The sequence below is a fragment of the Scyliorhinus torazame genome, chromosome 18 (genome assembly GCF_047496885.1).
Source record: "Scyliorhinus torazame isolate Kashiwa2021f chromosome 18, sScyTor2.1, whole genome shotgun sequence".
NCBI classification, from domain to species: domain Eukaryota; kingdom Metazoa; phylum Chordata; class Chondrichthyes; order Carcharhiniformes; family Scyliorhinidae; genus Scyliorhinus; species Scyliorhinus torazame.
Window position 1 is genome coordinate 55,143,582 of NC_092724.1, and position 20,210 is coordinate 55,163,791.

Below are 20,210 nucleotides of genomic sequence, written 5' to 3' on the forward strand. Positions count from 1 at the left end.
ATCACCGCCTTCAATGCCTCCCAGAACATGAAACGTGAAACTTCCCCGTTCTGGTTATTAGTAACGTACTCGCCTATGGCCTGTGATGTTTTCTGTCAGAAGACCTTGTCGGCTAAGAAGGCCGTCTTCAACCTCGACATGGGCCATTGGGCACGGCCCATCTCCAACCTCACATCCATGTAATGTGGAGCATGGTCGGAGATTACAAATGCGAGTATTCCGCCCTGACTATTTCTGGAAGCACCAATTTCCCCAGTACAAAGAAGCCGATGTGGGTGTACTCATTATGTACTGGTGGAAGAACGAGAATTCCTTCTTTCCTTCTCACTTGGATACACAAACCGCCATGGGTCCACTGCCCCATCTGCTCCATGAATGTTCCCAGTTCCCTAACCACCCCACCCCCCCACCCCCCCCACCCCCCTCTGCTCCATGAATGTTCCCAGTTCCCTAACCACCCCCCCCCCCCACCCCCCCACCCCCGTCCCGTCCCGTCCCGTCCCCATGATCAGTTGTTGCGTATCTATGTCGGCCTTCTTGGTGGATAGCATGTTAAAGTCCATTTGTAGCTTTTTCCTCTCCGCCAGTAGCTCTATGGTCGGGGCCTCGCAGTATCTTCTGTCAATCTCCTGATGGAGTTGATCAGTTCCTGCCTAGTCGCCCTTTCTTCCCTATCTCTGCGTGCCTTGTAGGTGATGATTTCTCCCTCAATCACCGCCTTCAATGCCTCCCAGAACATGAAACGTGAAACTTCCCCGTTCTGGTTATTAGTAACGTACTCGCCTATGGCCTGTGATGTTTTCTGTCAGAAGACCTTGTCGGCTAAGAAGGCCGTCTTCAACCTCCACATGGGCCATTGGGCATGGGCCATGCTCTTCTTTGTAAAATCCATGTCATCCCAGGTGGGAGTGTACACATTTACCAGGACTCCTGGTGCCCCGTCCAGGGCACCGCTGACCATGACGTACCGTCCCCCTTGGTCCGTAACTGGCTTTGTCACATGAACACCGTCCTCTTATTTATCTGTATGGCTACCCCCCTAGTTTTTGTCCTGTGGCAGGAATGGTAGGTCTGTCCCACCCAACCCTTTCTTACCTACAGTCGGTCCTTCTCTCAGGTGCGTGATTTGGAGGAAGACTATGCCGGCTTTCAAGCTTCTCAGATGGGCGAAGACTCTGGACCTTTTCATTGGGCTGTTAAGTCCCCTAATGTTGCAGGGGATAATCCTGGTGGGGGGTTTCTGTTGTCCGTTCCTCCCCCCACCCTTGCAGGATCAACTATTCTTACCTGGTGGCTGCGCCCCTGCATTCCGGGGTTTCCTTTTGTTAGGAGGCCATCCAAAATGGCTGTGGTCACAGTTCTCATCACGGGGCCTGGCCCTTGCGCTCCAGGGTTTCCCTTTGTCCAGGGACCACCCAACATAGCCACCAACTGGCATGTGGGTGCGCCCCTGCACTCCGGGGTTTCTCTTTATTTAGGGACCCTCCAAAGTGGCAGCTTATGGTGCATTCTTGTTCCATCAACCTGAACCTGACCTGCTGAAGCTAGTCTCGAGCCCTTGCCTTCCTTATCATTATGCTCCCCCCATGGTCCCCCTTTCCCCACCCCCCTATTCACCTTCTCCTTCCCTATGGTCACGCCCCCCCCCCCCCCCCCCCCCCCCCAACCAGACGCACTTTCTCTGCAAGGAGATGCACCACAGCCCCCCTTTCTATCATACCGCTAGAATGGTGGCCCCCCATTCCAGGGCTGATCTTCCCCTCCTTATACCCGATCAATTGTCATCCCCTCTTCACCCGTTTCTGTGATCTGCTGCCCTCGCCCCTTCCTGTGAGCAAGGGCTCTTGCTCAAAGCGAGGCAGTACTGTCCCGTGCAAAAATTGTGAATGTCCATCACTTTTCTTTCTAATTTCTCTCCTCCCTGCATCTTCTCATCGCTGCTTTGTCTGCCTTTTGTCTAGGCTATTCGCCGGCATGAACTTGCCTACCTCTGCCGGGGTGGTGAAATTATGTTCTTTGTTCTGGAATGTTATCCAGAGCTTGACTGGAATAACATCCCAAAGATTATTCCGTCCTTGTACAGGGCCGATTTCACTTGGTTAAAGACGGCCCTGCACTTTGCCAGGTCTGCCCCAATGTCTTGGTACAGCTGTATTCTGTGTCCTTCCCACCTGCTTGCGATGGTCTGCCGGGTCCAACGCAGGATCCTCTCCCGATCTTGATGCCTGTGTAGTTTGATGATTATCGCCCTTCGTTGCTCTCTGGCCTTGGGCTTCAGTCGGAGTGACCTGTGGGTCCTGTCGATCTCCGGTGGCTTGGGGAAGCTGTCCTTTCCGATCAAGTTGCCCAGCATCTGAGCCACATAGTCAGTCGGGTCTCTGCCCTTGATCCGCTCTGGCAGGCCCACTATTCTTTCCCATTCCAGCGAGCGTTGTCTGCATGGTTACCAGCGCCTCCGCCACCTTGATCTCCACTTTGATTTCCTCCTTCATTGCGGTCAATTCCATGGTTAGGAATGTCTTCCAGCCCTATCCAGGTGGGGGGGAGCCTGTTGTCCGTGTGATCGGTTTCCCTCACTTGGGGCGGCCGGGGTCCCCTCGCCTCATAGGTCCGCCGACGCGCTCGCTTCCTGCTCCTGCCCTTTTCCACAGCTTTTGGCTTCCCTATGGAAGTTACCACTTGCTGGCATATTGCTATTTTCCTCTTTCTTTTCTGTTTAAGGGTAGAATAAGTCTGAATTTTTGGGCTAAATCCATCCAAAAGTGCCTTTTTTACTGTATTTTGGAGGAGAGCCACATGATGTGCAACTGCTCAGCATGTCCCTGTCACCTGGAGTCTCTGGGGCCTCAAGTATTGACAGCTTGTATCAATGACTTGATTGAAGGGATTAAATGTATGATTGCTAAAATTTGCTGCTGACGCAAAGATAGGTCAGAAAGAAAGTTGTTAAGAGGGCATAAGCGGCGTGATCCAATGGCCATGCTGCACAGGAAAAGCAGCTCGCCGCGCGCGCAGCATGGTCGAGAAAAGCCAGGGGACCCCGCTCCCGGGATCTATCCGGCTCATCGCGCCTCGCGAGATCCAACGCGATCTTGCGAGACATTACAGGATCACTTTTTGGCAAATCTGCATATTAGAGTGAAGCAGCTAGCCTCACTTTAATGTGCAGATCCCGGGGTACCTGAGGCTTTGGGATTCATTCTCTTTGCCTCAGAGACCTCGGGAGAGTGCCGTTCAGCACTGGTCACCACAGACGGGGACCAAATGGAACGGCGCTTGTGGGAACCTCCCAGGAGATCAGAAGCCCTGAGCTACATGCCCTTTGAGCTGGGTGGTACCTGGGCAGCCTGGCAGTGCCACCAAATGATCCTGCCAGTGGGGACAGACGAAAAAGGGTTTCCCATTTAAGGCAGAGATGAGGAGAATTAGTTTCCTACAGGGGGTTGTAAGTCTGTGGAACCCCCTCCCCCAGAGAGCAGTAGAAGCAGGGGTAAATGGATTCTTCACCAATGAGGGAGTCCAAATGTTTCAGAAAGCCAGGAAGGTTGTGTTGAGGCCACAATCATATTAGCCATAACCTTGTTGCAAAGCAGAGCAAGCTGCAAACATCGAATGGCCTACTTCTGCTCCGAATGTGTACAGTCGTAACACATGCATCTAGAACATAGAACATACAGTGCAGAAGGAGGCCATTCGGCCCATCGAGTCTGCACCGACCCACTTAAGCCCTCACTTCCACCCTATCCCCGTAACCCAATAACCCCTCCTATCCTTTTTGGTCACTAAGGGCAATTTATCATGGCCAATCCACCTAACCTGCACGTCTTTGGACTGTGGGAGGAAACCGGAGCACCCGGAGGAAACCCACGCAGACACGAGGGGAATGTGCAGTCTCCGCACAGACAGTGACCCAGCAGGGAATTGAACCTGGGACCCTGGCGCTGTGAAGCCACAGTGCTATCCACTTGTGCTACCATGCTGCCCATAAGTCTATGGAACCCCCTCCGCCAACCATACTTGACAATATGGAAATTTGCTCAAGAGTGTCCTGTGCACAAACCCAATCCGACTAATTACCGCCCCATCAGTCCATGCTCCATCATCAGCAAAGTCGATTGTAGCATCCAAATGTCCGCTTTGGCTGGGACCATCTGATTCAACATAGGATAGATTGAACTATGGACAATGCTGCTGACTAGGCCAGCATTTATTGCCCATCCGTAATTGGCTTTGAGAAGGTGACGGTGAGCTACCTTCTTGAACAACTGCAGTCCATGTGGTCTAGGTGCAACCATGGTGCTGTTTGGGAGGGAATTCCAGGAATTTGACCCAGCAACAGTGAAGGAACAGCGATGTATTTTGAGTCAGGATGTGTGTGACTTGGAGGGGAGCATGCAGATGGTGTGGTTCCCATGTACCTGCTGCCCTTGTTCTACTAGGTTGTGGAGGTCATGAATTTGATAGTTGCCGTCGAAGGAGCTTTGGCGAGTTACAACAGTACTTCTTGTAGGTGGTACAGACTGAGGCTACTACGATTGGCAGTGGGAAGTGATGAATGATTAACCTGCAGATTGGGCGCAGATGAAACCAACTGTTTTGTCCTGGGTGGCATCAAAGTTCCTGAGTGTTGTTGGAGCTGCACCCTTCCGGGCAAGTGGAGAATATTCCATCACACGTCTGCCTTCTGCATTGTAGGTGATGGATGGGGTTTGGAGGGTCGGGAGATGATTACTCACTGCAGAATTCTCAGCCTCTGAGCAGCTCTTGTAACCTCAGTTTATGTGTGGTTGGTCCAGTTCGGTTTCTGTCCAGGCCTTTGTGACTGAGCTACACAACTGAGTTGGTCAGTGGATGTGACTGTTCACATTAATTTACTATCCGTTCCTGTAAAGAGCAGAACAGCAAAATTACAATTTGCTTTCCCACATAACAGTCCACAAAATTGTGAAGAATAGTCTTTAAGTTGGAAAAGTTTGGGCAGCACGGTAGCATGGTGGTTAGCACAATTGCTTCACAGCTCCAGGGTCCCAGGTTCGATTCCGGCTTGGGTCACTGTCTGTGCGGAGTCTGCACATCCTCCCCGTGTGTGCGTGGGTTTCCTCCGGGTGCTCTGGTTTCCTCCCACAGTCCAAAGATGTGCAGGTTAGGTGGATTGGCCAAGATAAATTGCCCTTAGTGTCCAAAATTGCCCTTAGTGTTGGGTGAGGTTACTGGGTTATGGGGATGGGGTGGAGGTGTTGACCTTGGGTAGGGTTCTCTTTCCAAGAGCCGGTGCAGACTCGATGGGCCGAATGGCCTCCTTCTGCACTGTAAATTCTACGATAATCTATGATAAAAGAGAGACTTGCATCTGTCGTGACTTGCGTCCCAAAGCAATTTGCATACAATGAATTTTGAAGTTCCGACTGTTTGCGTTATGACCATGGTTGCCGGGTCAATTCAAATTTTTATGGCTGAGAACGATAAGATATTTGTTTGCGAAGTGGATGGGGGGCAAGCAAATGGAGTTGAGGTACAGATCAGCTCCGATCTAATTGAATGACGGAATAAGCTTGAAGGGCTGAATGGCCTCCTGGTTCTATTTTCCCACAGTAGCCATTCTCCACCAGTTAGAACCCACAAACAGCAGCAAGATTGATAACCAGGTATCCTGTTGCTTGTGGTGTTGGCCGAGACTGAATTACCGGCCCAGCCAACACAGGAACTCGCTGCATTGATATCCACTGCAACAGGCAAATGGAGTCTGCCTCACGTTTCAACCGAGAGCCCCGTCAGTGTACGTCCTCATGATAATTTGCATGTTTTCTGACAGGTTTCTCGTGAAGGGTGAGATACTTGGCAGGTTAGCTGTGTCAACGATGGCTCTGTTGTTAGCACGCTCACCTCTGAATCACAAGGTTCAAGTCCCACTCAGGGACGTGAGCACAAAAAATCAAAGCAGACACTCCAGTGCAGTGCTTAGGGAGGGTGTAAAAGATCTCATAGCATTATTTAGAAAAGGAGCAAGGGAGTTTACCCCAAGTCTCCCGATATTTATCCCTCAATCAACATCGCAAAAGATATATTGGGCAGAATATTTTGTCCTCCGCACAGAGTGCTGGCTGAGGGGAGAAAACCGGCGTGGAGCTCGCAGGCTTTTCTCGTCAGATAACCCAGTACACTATGCAAGAATAATCTGCAAAATCCCTCTTTTAAGGGCTCCTTGATCTCCGATAGAAAACACAGGGCTTTTTCTCTTGATTAATTACTTCTTGCAATTTGGCTCCTTTCCTAAGGTCCTGGGGCGTCATTCTCCGACCCCCCGCCAGGTCGGAGAATGGCCGTTGGCCGCCGTGAATCCCGCCCCCGCCGAAGTCTCCGGTACCGGAGATTGGGCGGGGGCGGGAATCGGGCCGCGCCGGTTGGCGGGACCCCCCCCCCCCCGCTGGATTCTCCGGCCCGGAAATTGCCTGTCCCGCCGGCGTAAATCAAACCTGGTATTTACCGGCGGGACCAGGCGGCGTGGGCGGGCTCCGGGGTCCTGGGGGGGGGGGGGGCGCGGGGCGATCTGGCCCCGGGGGGTGCCCCCACGGTGGCCTGGCCCGCGATCGGGGCCCACCGATCCGCGGGCGGGCCTGTGCCGTGGGGGCACTCTTTCCCTTCCGCCTCCGCCAAGGTCTCCACCATGGCGGAGGAGGAAGTGACTCTCCCCACTGCGCACGCGCGGGAAACTGGCAGCGGCCGCTGACGCTCCCGCACATGCGCCGGGAAACTGACAGCGGCCGCTGACGCTCCCGCGCATGCGCCGCATTTCCGCGCCAGCTGGCGGGGCAACAAACGCCATTTCCGCCAGCTGGAGGGGCGGAAATCCCTCCGGCATCTGCTTTTGTACCAATGCCTCCGGCATTCCGCACCTTTGGGCCGGCGCGATGCCCATCTTATTGGCGCCAGTCGGCGGACATCGCGCCGTTGGGGGAGAATTTCGCCCCTGGTGAGGGTTCAATTTAATGCCACACTCCCTACTCAATGTTTTCGGTTTCAAAGCCCTACCTTCTCAACCCTTTTATTTGTTCCTTGTTCTCGACTCTGTTTGTGTCCAGATCCAGTATAAAAATGGTCAGTCCGTTGTCGAGGTAGATGGGCGAGCCACCAAGAAGCTGATCACCAACTTGGAACCGGACAAGGAATACTCCTTCGTGCTGACTAACCGCGGGAACACGGTGGGTGGCCTGCAGCAAACGGTGTCGGCCCGCACAGCCCCTGCCATCCTGGGCAGCAAACCGTACCTCATCAAGAAGGTGGAACCCGATGGGACCCTGATGGTCCGGATGCCTGAGGTGGAGACAGTGACCCCAGTTATGTAAGAAACCACCGAGGATGAAATGTTCAAATTGTGTCCCATCCATGTCTTTTGTCAGAGGGGTGGGATTGCAGGACTCTCTTGCAAAGCTTAACTAAATAGTTTAAATCTGTGGATGGCCTTTATGTATTTTTCATGACCTCCCCACCCACCCGCAGCAGGGGAACTGAGGTCAATTGTAGTGGTACAATTGCAATTATCCCAGTTAAAATCAACTATCTGAACACCGTCCTAAGGCTCAAACCTGGACCTTCTGGTCTTAAGTTCAGTGCTTTTAGCATTGGTACAAAAGCAGAATACTGTGGATGCTAGAAATTTGGTATATCAAACAAAATGCTGGAAATACTCAGCAGGTCCTGCACATGTGTGAAACGAAATAGAGTTCATGTTTATCATTGGGCCGTTGCTCAGTCCTGTCTTCCCCACATTATCTATTTGTGATATTCTAATGAAACCCTGAAGCCCCCCTTTCCCCAGGTCGGTTTGTGCAGACAGATGGCAACCCGGGCTGTGCCATTCATAATGCATGGAAAGGGTGAGATTCTCACATTCTCCAGGCAGACGCACATTAATCCATCATGTAGTGTTTCATTGTCTTTCGCAAGAGAATAAATCTGGTTGCAAGCTGCCTTACTGTGTCATCTTGGGTTTTTTGGTTGAGTTGTGAGGTGCATGTTTTCACCTTGTGTTTCAGAGCCTATTACATCATCGTGGTTCCACTGAAAAAATCTCATGGCAAGTTTGTCAACATATGGCACAGCCCTGACGAAATGGATCTTGAAGAGGTGCGTAGAGGCAAAGCAAACGTTTCCTTCCTTGGCCCTCACGTGTTTGGCCAGCCAACAAGTGTTTTGAGTCTTCATTCCGCCCCCCCCCCCCCACCACCACCACCACCACCACCACTACCACCACCCCCGCCTCCCCTCCACCACAACCCAATATCGGAAGGTTCCTATGATAACATGGTGTTATCAAAGAACAAAGAAAAGTACAGCACAGGAACAGGCCCTTCGGCCCTCCAAGCCCGTGCCGACCATGCTGCCCGACTGAACTACAATCTTCTACACTTCCTGGGTCCATATCCCTCTATTCCCATCCTATTCATGTATTTGTCAAGATGCCCCTTAAATGTCACTATTGTAACATCAATGTGGGTATTCTAAGTGTGCGAGTTCATCAAGGGGCAGCATGGTGGCATAGTGGTTAGCACAGTTGCTTCACAGCTCCAGGGTCCCAGATTCAATTCCCAGCTTGGGTCACTGTCTGTGAGGAGTCTGCATATTTTCCCCGTGTCTGTGTGGCTTTCCTCCGGGTGCTCCGGTTTCCTTCCACTGTCCAAAGATGTGCGGGTTAGGTGGATTGGCCATGCTAAATTGCCCTTGGTGTCCAAAAAGGTTAAGTGGGGGTTACTGGGTTACGGGGATAAGGTAGAGATGTGGGCTTGAGTAGGGTGCTCTTTGTAAGGGCTAGTGCAGACTCGATGGGCGAATGGTCTCCTTCTGCATTGTAAATTCTATGATCAACACCCTTGGAGATCAACACAGCTGACACAATGTGATCCTCTCACCCACTGCACACACTCAAGCGCACACCACTCACTCCTTTCAGCACATTGTTAAGGAGTTCTGAACCCCAGCTGATTTACTCCGCCCAGACTCAGCAGATTTGAAACCCAATTGTAACATTCTACTGCAACCCCAGTGAACTCAGCACAAGCCACAAGTGCCACCTAAGTCTCTTCTGAACTGTACGATTTAGTTTTGTGAGAGGATGATGTGTTTACCCACTTAGCCATGAGGAGAGGTAAGCCCAGAGAGCCAGAAGTAAGTTTCCATCAATGTGGGGGGAATGATTAGCTGAGACAGTCAAACCGGTTTCTTTGTTTGTTCCAGCATATATTTGGTATGTGTCGGGTTTAGCTCAGTTGGTTGGAAAACCGGTTTGTGATGCACAGCTAGACCAACAGCATGGGTTCAATTCCTGTATCGGCTGAGATTGTTCATGAAGGACCTGCCTTCTGGGTCCCTGATTTTCACAATAACGTCATTGCAATGTTAATGTAAGCCTACTTGTGACAATAATAAAGATAATTATTCTCAACCTTGCCCCTTTCCTGAGGTGGGGTGATCCTTAAGTTAAATCAACACCAGCCAGCTCTCCTCCCCGCCCCCCCCCCCCCCCCCCCCCCCCCCTCAAAGGGGAAAGCAGCCTGTGGTCATCTGGGACAAGGTGACTTTACTTTACATTTAGGTGGGTGAGAGGCTGTGTAACAGTTGAAAGGTGTTTCTGTACATCCTGATGCTCAATGCTACTATTCCAGAACTAACCTGATCCCATGTAAGCTACTCGTCTAAACCTGACCCGACAACAGGGAATCTCAACCTTTCGGAGCAGAGAGGACAGACCAGTTTTGGTTAGCCAGTCCCGTCTGGCCTGTCCACTCTGGCCTGGTGCTTTGCCATTCAATGTCCTGTAATTTACAGTCTGTGTAAATGTCCCGCAAGGGGCCTGCGGGGTGGGAATAATTATCTTCCCCATGGTCCTTGCGGTATACGAGCCCCCCGCTAGGGACGGGAATCTCTATTAACCTCTGTATAAAGGGTTGGCCAGTAATGCATCGAGCAAAACAGAAACCCGGTAGGGATCTACCAGCCTGTTTATATATCATGTTGTAAATAAATATTGTTTATTTTACCCGGTGTGGACTCCCTGTGTCCTATTAAATTGTGGTCCACTGCTACCTTTGTACAGTCACTTCCACAACTGAACTCTCCCACTTGTCCATAATCATTCCCCTCTTTCATCATCTCCTGAACATGTTTGGGAAGACATTTGAGTGTAATTGGTGAAAAGAGACTGAGGGAACCGAGCTTAGCATTGAGCTGTATATGGCTGACCTATCACCTAGTTATGTTTATTATTTTCAGTCAGGGCTCTTATTACTCTTTGTTGCATTATTTTGGTTTCTGTGCCATTCACAAGATCCGTTTCTGCTTTCCCAAAGAAATAATTTATTTTTGGTTCCAGCTCCTTCAGGATCTGACCCTGCGCCGACGCAGAAGTCTCCGGCCCCGCCGGCAACTAGGCCACTCCAAGCCCTATATAGCAGCCCGCTTTGATGTTCTCCCTCGAGATTTCATTCTGGGTGACCAGCGGTTTTATGGTGGGTTTGAGAACAGACCACTGGAGCAGGGTAATAAATATGTATTCTTCATCCTGGGTCTCCTGGACATACCAGAAGCGGTGAGTGAACGTCTTTTGATAAAACGTAAATTAAACATCTCACCTTCTACTTTCTGTGGTGTCACCCATCTGCCATGACCCCCATACCCACAATCCATCATCACCCTCCACCACACCATCCCCATAGCACCATCGTTATCCCCATATCCCTCACCATACACCCCCATATTCCCCACCATCCCATTGTCATCCACATATCCCCCACCACACCATCCCCAACAAGCCCATCGTCATCCACATATCCCCCACCATACCAACCCCATCATCACCCCATGTCCACACCACACCATCCCCATTGCCCCCACCACACCATCCCCAACAACCCCATCATCATCCCCATAGCCCTCATCAAACCATCTCCACAACTTGCCCGCTACATCCTCCTACGCTCCCTTTCCTTTTTCCAATTCTCACCCTGGGTGTGAGTAACAGAAATACCTGGATCCTGTATTGGGTACTCTGCTGATGTTAAAGGTAGTGTATAGTGGTGGTGAAGAGTAGAAGGAACTTTGCACGGCCACTCGATGTGTGGTACAACAACAACTTACATTTATGAAGAACCTTTACCAAAGCAAAACATCTCAAAGCATCTCTCAGAACATGACATTGAACGAATAAAGGGATAATAGGACAGGTAACCAAATGTTTGGTCAAAGAGTTGGGTTTTAAGGAGCATCTTAAAGGGGAGAGAGCTACAGGGATTCAGGGAGACCATTCCAGAGCTCCAACCCCAGACATCGGAAGGAACCAATGATGGAGCCATGAACATCAGACCTTGAAGTCATTGTCTCCAATGAGTTCCCAAAGTGAAGAAAACATGCTGTTTTACCATCTGGTATCAACCAGCATCATCCCAGCAGGGAGTTGAGCTGCTCCAGTTGGATAGCATTCAACAAAACTGAATCCAAGGAAAGACCTGTCTCTTGTCCTTATTTAATTGGCCAAATATTACTGTGTGGGAGAAACCTGTATTAAAAAGAATCTATGATGCAGTCTTATTGACGGATTGTGAAGAGACCAATTCGAGCCCTACAATTTCAGATAGAATACAATCCATGCTGCTATCTGATAACTCAGTAATGACACTTGATGGTAGGTTCTGGTGTAACCTTACGTAGACCGTGCAGCACAGAAAATGAATGCTTCTCCCCACTGGTCCATTCTGACACTTATGCTCCACATGAATCCCCATCCACCTCTACAACTAACCCGATCAGCGTTACCTACTATTCACTTGTTCCTCACGTGTTTAGCCCTCAAGTGCTTTTGGTCTCAACCCAATTCTTGTGGCAGTGAGTTCCACATTCCACAGTTTCTGCTGAATTCCCCATTGGATTTATTAGTAACTATCTGATATTTATGGCCTCTCGCTTTGCTCTGATTCAGGGAGCAGCCCCATATATTTTGGCCAAACTCAGCCTAATTGGATCCTACATTTCTTCCTGCGCCTTGGGTGCCGATCGAACCACAAATTAGTTTGCTATTTATTATAGAAACTGGCCCGCACTGCCTTTTTGAAAAAAAAAGTAACTCTTCATCTTTGCAACCCCATATCCCTTAATTTGCTTGCTTCCCAATTAAATATTCATCGTGATTCTGCATCTTTGCCCTCCTGGAACAGGATACGTAACATGCTCTCAACCCTCATGTGTGAATTAGCTTTTCTAGAATTCCCTTTGAGAAGCTTATAATGAATTATAAGAATACGTTCTTTGTACCGATCACTGTGGAGAAGCAAAGTGGTTTATCCCTACCTGTCCCACCTATTAGATTCTGTAAGGTTGCTGTTATTGTATGATTGCATAACACACTTGCATTAAATCTCCCTCTCTGCCATTGTATTTTAAAAGTGTTAGTAGTTCTGTTAAAGTAGCAGAGGAATTTGCTTTGAGTATGTCAAACAATCAGGCGAGAACCCACTGACTGTAATGCCTCACGTCACATATGTTCTCCTGTTGCCATGACTGAATATTTTAAAATTGCAACAGCTATCAATATTTGGGGATTATTCCTGCGATATCCTATTCTTTTTTTCACTGCTGTGATTTGTTTTGACTTCTTTGAAACTCGTTGACTGCTTTCTGAAGCAGTGTTCTTCAGTGAGGGGAGTGTGTGGCTGAATTCTCTGACTGCCATGTTTTATAATTGTCATTACAGAAAATGTTTGCAGCAAGCCCATACTCTGACCCCATCCTTTCAGCAGATCCCGATCCGCAGCCCATTATCGATGGAGAGGAAGGTCTGATTTGGGTGGTGGGCCCAGTGCTGGCGGTGGTCTTCATCATTTGCATTGTGATTGCCATCCTACTGTACAAAAAGTGAGCAAATCTCGATGTGAGGGATTGGGGTGGCTTAGGTAGGCTGGTGCATTGGTTAGCGAGAACTGCATTCAGAATGATACAGGCACCTGGGGTAGGGGGGGAATCATAGAATCATAGAATTTACAGTGCAGAAGGAGGCCATTCGGCCCACCAAGTCTGCACTGACCCTTTGAAAGAGCACCCCATTTAATCAATTGTAGTTCATGTTCATAATTGCTGAATGTTGATCCTGCTGGGGAAGAGGAGTTAAGGTGCGTGGGTGCGTGCGTGGGTTTGCAAGCGTTGAGTGAAAACAAGTCTGACTGTGATGCCCCTGATAATCAAACAGTTTCCTGACAGTCAAAGCCTCGGCTCACATTGAGCCAGTTTAGTGTAAGCAAAGTCCAGCCTGATCCAGTCACACATGCACACAAACACATGTGCACTGACATGGATAGTGATCAATGGGGGAGTGAACTCCGCCTGTTCTCTCCCCCACCCCCCCTCCCCCCCACCCCTGCTGTGTATAACAGCCATTAATAATACAGGCTTCGTAATAGTTAATTCTCGCATTCATTGTTTGCCTCAAATGAATAGTCAGCTTTTAATGAAGCTGCAGTAATATGTACAACTAAAGCAGAACTCTACAATTGTATGAGGCCTTCATCAAATGGTTGAAGGGCCAGTGGGATTTATCAGTGCAGTACATTAAAACAAGTTGCTATATAGTCTGCATGCACTCCACAATGTCTGTTGCTCTCCTTCCATCTCCACGCATAGGGCCTTCCGCCTCCATGCAGAGGACCCTCTGCCTCCATGAATAGGATCCTCCTTGAATAGGACCCTCATCGTAGAATCATAAAATCTCGACAGTGCAGAAAGAGGCCATTTGGCCTGTCGAGTCCGCACTGACCCTACGAGAGAGTAACCTACCTCGGCTCACTCTCCTGCCCTATCCCCGCAACCCCACCTCACCTTTGGCCAATTTAGGCAAGGGACAATTTTTACCATGGTCAATCCACCTAACCTGCACATCTTTGGATTGTGAGAGGAAACTGGAGTACCCGGAGGAAACCCACGCAGACAAGAGGGAGAATGTGCAAACTTCACACAGTCACCAAAGGCTGGAATTGAACCCAGGTCTCTGACGCTGTGAGGCAGCAGTGCTAACCACTTCACCACCCATGATTCCTCCATGAATCGGGCCCTCCACCTCCACAAATAGACCCCTCCGCCTCCATTCGATGGGCCGAATGGCCTCCTTCTGCACTGTAAATTCTATAAATTCTATATGACTAGGACTTCAAGTTACTTTTGTCAGGTTGTTAAAACTAACCTGTTTTTCCCATCATCTCAAACGTTCCACCATTTTGCAAACCACCAATTTCTGCTTGGGACTTTCTGCTCTGTATGACCTGGTGCTACAGCAGGTAGTGCCGTTACCCACAATGTTATTGGGGTGTCCTGCATCTGCAATTATATATCACCTTTACAGTAGTAAAATGGGAAATTGGCTTGGGAAATTGCCACACCATTTCAAATATCTTCCCGATCTCTCACTACACCAAGGATTTCCGGCGAGCTAGGTTCCTCAGTGTACAAAACGGGGCTATATGCGGCCTTTACTGCACATTCCCATTGAGGGTCCTTATCAAACGCGAGTCGCCTTTTATAGCCTTGCGACACAGATTGGTCTGTTACATTAGTCCACACCCTTGCTGGACTCAGCTTTGGGATGCTACACATTTCATTTTGACTGAACTGTCCATTTTTTGAGCAAGCTGTGTGAAAACTTTCAAAATGTAAACTAGACAACACTTTAAAAACCGCCGGAGCTGAATCACAGCCAGTGTGTGTGTTCCACCTGGGAGCGCAAACTGGTGAGTAATTCAGTGTTCCATGCCATGCAGATTTATGCTATCGGGGCACCATAGTGAAGACGCTAGTGGGCCGCGATAGCGAGGTGCAGCTGCCAACCACCCCCCCCCCCCCCCCCATAGCCCGTAGCACAAATCGGCCCCTAGCCCACTCCCCCCAACCATACAGAAGCCCGGATTTCATTGCCTGGGTGACTTCCCAACCCCCCCACTCCCAAGAACGGGGGTGATACAACAAGTTTCTCCCCCCCCCCCCCTCCCCCCCCACATCGGCCTCTATAAAAGGGAGACCTCCCCAGGGGCCCCTCTCAAAGGGGGACCCCCCCCCACAGAGACCCCTGTATTGTGAGAACCCCCCCCCCAAACAGGGACCCCTGTAATAGGGAGACCCCCACCCCCCACAGGGACCTCTCTAATAGGGAATCCCCCCACAGGGACCCTTGTAATAGGGTGTCCTCCCCCACAGAGACCCCTGTAATAGGGAGACCTTCCCACACACACACACACACAGGGACTCCTGTTATAAGGAGGCCCCCCCACATGGACCCCCGCCTAAAGGAACTCTCGCGCCCAGAAAATAGACCCCCTGTCTGGAAGCCACAGAGTTGTCCAGACAGGGGCAGTGAGAAGAATTGCAGCTGTCAGACTTACCTTGCAGCTCCATGTGTCTATTCCTGGAAGAAGGGCAGCTGAGACCTGTGTCTGGTTCCCACAAATCCATTGGCTGCAAACCATTCATAGCTTTCTAATAGTGGCCTATGATTGACAGCTTCTACGAACCATCTGCAGCTTTGGTTCATTCATCTCCATTCACAATTTAGTGGCCTAAGTGGTGAAACCCCATTGCTTGAAAACATTGACCACAACTAAGAGAGGTAAGTACATTTCAAGCACTAAGTGCATTCCAATCACTCAAGCATGTGATTTCACTGCACTTACCGTTGCCATCTTAGCCCACCATGAGACCAACCACACCAGAACCACACTGGTAGAGACCACAAGTGATATGCACCCACGTGATTTAGGCCACACTGAGAATGACGGAGGAGCATAAGGCACCAGGCCCGCTAAATGGATGCAGATGGATCGTTAAGACCCATTTGCATTTATTTACATGCTCCCGCTGGCGTGCGGCATGGACCTCATTCCCGCCACCTGCGGGGCGGGGGGGGGTTCCGAGCATTGCTTTCGGGTCGGCGTCCGGCGTCAATCCCATTTTTGCCCAATGCCCGATTATCCGTCCCATTGGGGAATGTGATCCAGGCATCCTGGGATGGTGAATTCCACCCATATTCCTCTGTACCCCAGCCATGCTATCGCTTCCTTCTGTTTCTATCAACTTCTCCGACTACTTCTAACTCTCCCAGAAACTTTATTTCCTTCATTGTCCCTCCTTACAGTTCTCAGCCCTGCATCCTTCCTGCCTCCTGGTGTTTTACCTGCTGCTCAGTGACCTCCCTGTACCCTGGCTGCCTGCCTGGCTCTGGACCTGGCCAAAACTGACTTCCCTAAATCAGTCATGGTTGATCAGCTAAAGCCACAATGCAACTTCTAATACTTTTCCAAATAAACTGTGTTTGTGAGGGACCAGAGTTTATTTTTCTATGTTGTCAGGCTTTATGGGGTGGGATGACCCAGAAGCTGTCCATAGGAATTCACTTGGCAGAACGAGAAAATATATATTGAAACCCCATGCAGTAGCTAATTCTCTTGTCCTATTCCTTAGCAGGACAAATGTCCCCATTTATGCCATCACCTTCTAACGTACCTTTTGTTAGTTTTCACAATGAATCCATTGTCAGTATGTAAGCAAGTAGGCTTAGGATGCCATTCCTGCAGTATGATAATTGGGTTAATAATTGAAGGCATGCTGGTTGACTGCTGTTTTGTGCATGTGTATTATTCAAGTTTATATTGAAGCACTCACATGGTTCTTATCTTTCCCTCATCTGCACTCATCATGGACAGCAAGCCCGACAGGTAAGCAGCCATTTTAAATCTAAAAATTCTGGATAATTAAGATGAGGAACCCTTAATAGTGCATTTCGAACAGCATTGTATCATTAGAACAAGTCAACATGGCTTTACTAAAGGGAAATCCTGTTTGACAAATTTATCAGAGCTTTTTGAGGATGTGACTAGTAGACTCGATAAAGGGGAGCCAGTAGATGTAATATACTGGGATATCCAAAAGGAATTCAATAAGGTGCCACACAAATAGCTAATCAGCAAGATGAGGGCTCATGAGTGTAATATATTAGCATGGATAGCTTCATAGAATCAACTGAGCAGAAGGAGGCCATTCGGCCCATCGAGTCTGCACCGGCTCTTGGAAAGAGCACCCTACTTAATCCCACCCTCCACCCTAACCCTGTAACCCTGCAACCCCATCTAACCTAAGGGCAATTTAGCAAGGCCAATCCACCTAACCTGCACATCTTTGGACTGTGGGAGGAAACCGGAGCACCCGGAGGAAACCCACGCAGACACGGGGAGAACGTGCAGACTCCGCACAGACAGTGACCCAAGCGGGAATCGAACCTGGGACCCTGGCGCTGTGAAGCCATAGTGCTAACCACTATACTACCGTGCTGGATAGAGGGTTTGTTAACAGACGGGAGTAGACGGTGGGCATAAGCAGAGCATTTTCAAGTTGTCATGCTGTGAATGATGGAATGCCGATTAGTGCTGGGGTCTCATTTATTTATAATCTATGGGTGAGATTCTCTGGCCCGATACTGGCAAGCAACACCACAGGTGGAATGGGAAAATTAGGAGAGCGGTTGAAAATCAACAAGTGAAATTTCCCCATATTGTTTCCAGAGTGTCAGGTTCTGACTAAAAAAACAGCCTAAAGCTCTCATCTGCACCAGATCACTGAAAATAAATCAGTGGCCGTGGTTTATGCCGTCACTGTGGTGAGACAGGGCCTGAGAGAGCCGGCAAGGCCGGTTCGACACAAATCGGGTGCCCTTAAAAATGGCGTCCTGATCTGCCAGAAAACGCCCCAGCCCCCCTAAACACAGACATAGGGGACCTCCTCCCATCATCCGGGCTCATCACCTCCCCCTCTCCCCCCCCCCCCCCCCGCCCCCCCCATCAGCATTGGGCTCTCCACCCCCCCAACAAATATAACATGAACCCTGCTCCAATGGGGCTCTCCAGAGTGTCACCCCTAGAACAGGTTGCCAACCTGGCAGTGCCAACCTGGCAGTGCAAAGGGATGGTGCCAGGAGGAAGTTCCAGGGCACTGTCTGGGCATGTTCCACTACCCCTGGGGCCTAAACTTAACTATGCGCTCAGGGTGGGACACCCCCTCAACTGAGTCACGTTTTTAAATAGATGTTGTAAACCTTGCTGACGTGATGTAGAGCCGGCGAGGTTGGAATATTCAGTGAGGGTCGGAGCATGTGGCGGGGGCACTAGCTAATTGTATTGAAATGTGTGTAAAAGCACTAAAATGAGGTTCCCATTTCCAAATTCTCGCATCACCATTTTTGCTGATAGCGGATGTGGGTGCAATATTACCCCAACGAATCTAAAACGTTGCCATCCTGCCTGTAACAATGCCTGCTGATGTCGGGACTGGAAAGTCCTGCTCTGTATGAATGACTCCAATGAAGAGACAGGAGTAATGTATCTAAGTTTGCTGATGATACAAAGTTGGGTGGAAGTGTAAACTGTGGGGCGGACACAGAAAGGCTGCAAAGAGATCTGTACAAGTTAAGTGAATGGGCAACAAGATGGCAGATGGAGCATAATTTCAGAAAGTGTTGAGGTCAGAATAGAAAAGCAGAATATTTTTTAAAACCTGAGAAACTTTACAAGTGTTGATATTCAAAGAAACAAAGGAAAACAGAAAGTTAGCATGCAGGTGCAGCAAGCAATTAGCCTTTATTGCAATGGGGATTGGAGTGCAGGAATGAAGAAGTTGGACAGAGTTGTGGTGAGACCACATCTGGAATGCTGTGTGGAGTTTTGGTCTCCACATTTATGAAAGGATAGACTTGCATTGGAGACTGTACAGCAAAGGTTCACTAATTTTACCCCTTCGGATGAGAGGATTGTCTGTATGAACTGCTGTAAGTAAGCCAGGCCTATCTTCTCTGGAATTTTGAAGAATGAGAGGCGATCTCATTGAAGCCTTGTAAGATTTTAAAGGGGCCTGACCGGGTAGACACTAAGATTGTTTCCATGGGTCAGAAATCTAAAACATGGGGTCATAGACTCGGGAAAAAGTGCCAATCATTTAGGACTGAGATGAGGAGAAATTAGTTCACTCAAAAGTTCGGGAATCTTTGGAATCTTCTACCTCAGTGCGTTGTGGATGCCCCATTGTTTTGACCCTTGTTTTGGCCTCCCAGGGAACCGGGCGGGAGAGTGGATTGAAATCTGAGATCAGCCATGATACTGTTGAATGACAGTAAGGTCAAAGGACAATGTGGTCTCCTCCTGCTCGTATTTCTTGTGTTCCTGTATTTTCTATCAATCTGCAAAATGAATGGTATCAGTAATAATTAACTTTAACTGATTTATTCAGTATTAATTGTTACAAAATGGTTATGGTTTCTTGTAACAAAAAGCTGTTTATAAGTTCATCGCTATGTGTTACTGAGAACGCTGGGTCATCACTGCACCGTCCTGCTGGGCTGTTTCGAGAACCTAATTAAAGAATCAATTTTTGTACAAATGAGTTGCAAAATCTTATCCTTTGCTCTAAGTTACTCTGGTGTGCTAAATTGTGAGGAACAAAACACTGCAGGCAATCTGCCTGACAGGGTGGATGGATGGCGTTGTGTATTAGATACAAGTTTTCCACCTCCTGGCTCAGGAACATTGGAACCTGCTCCTCCATTTAATGCTGATCCGATACTTCAGTGCCTTTGCCACCCGCTATCCCCTACTGGAACCCTTTACATTTTTGTGAATCAGAAATCTTATCAATGTCTGCTTTAAACACACTTTGGAGGGATGGAGGTTTCATCTCTTGTCTGATGGCCATTTTGATTCCATGTGAAATGAATTTGAATCCGGCTCCAAAACAGCATGTAACTGCCATAACTTTACCGTCAGAAGCCCAGGAAACCTGATTTAGGAATGAGCAAAACAAGTGAACTCAGGTTATGGGGCACACACAAAATAAATCCACAATTTCACGGACTGACTGCAGTGATTTATGTGTAACCAGTGTCCTTGGCAAACTTGCAACCTAACTTTTGTATATTTGATTCCAATGATAGAAAACGTAAAGAAAGTGATCCGAGAACTAAGTGCCTTCTCAATAACGCAGAGGTGCCATCCCATCATCCCACAGACCCAGTAGAAATGAGGCGCATCAACTTCCAGACGCCAGGTAAAGATGAGGCCTTCTAACTGGGTGCACTGTGTATTGGTGCTACAGAAATAATCAAAAATGCATTTTCATTTTATTAGTGAACACCAAGTTCACGG

At 49.1% G+C, this 20,210-nt stretch overlaps 1 protein-coding gene across 1 annotated transcript in view; it reads left to right on the plus strand.

Annotated features, from left to right (window-relative positions):
• Positions 1-20,210, plus strand: part of LOC140395214 (receptor-type tyrosine-protein phosphatase delta-like) — a 634,165-nt gene that overhangs the window by 501,192 nt on the left and 112,763 nt on the right. Inside the window, exons 18-24 of the mRNA XM_072482754.1 lie at positions 7,080-7,339; positions 8,034-8,124; positions 10,367-10,582; positions 12,740-12,900; positions 14,310-14,312; positions 16,728-16,739; positions 20,000-20,112. Coding sequence (XP_072338855.1) covers positions 7,080-7,339; positions 8,034-8,124; positions 10,367-10,582; positions 12,740-12,900; positions 14,310-14,312; positions 16,728-16,739; positions 20,000-20,112 — 856 coding nt within the window. The remainder of the gene's footprint in view (positions 1-7,079; positions 7,340-8,033; positions 8,125-10,366; positions 10,583-12,739; positions 12,901-14,309; positions 14,313-16,727; positions 16,740-19,999; positions 20,113-20,210) is intronic.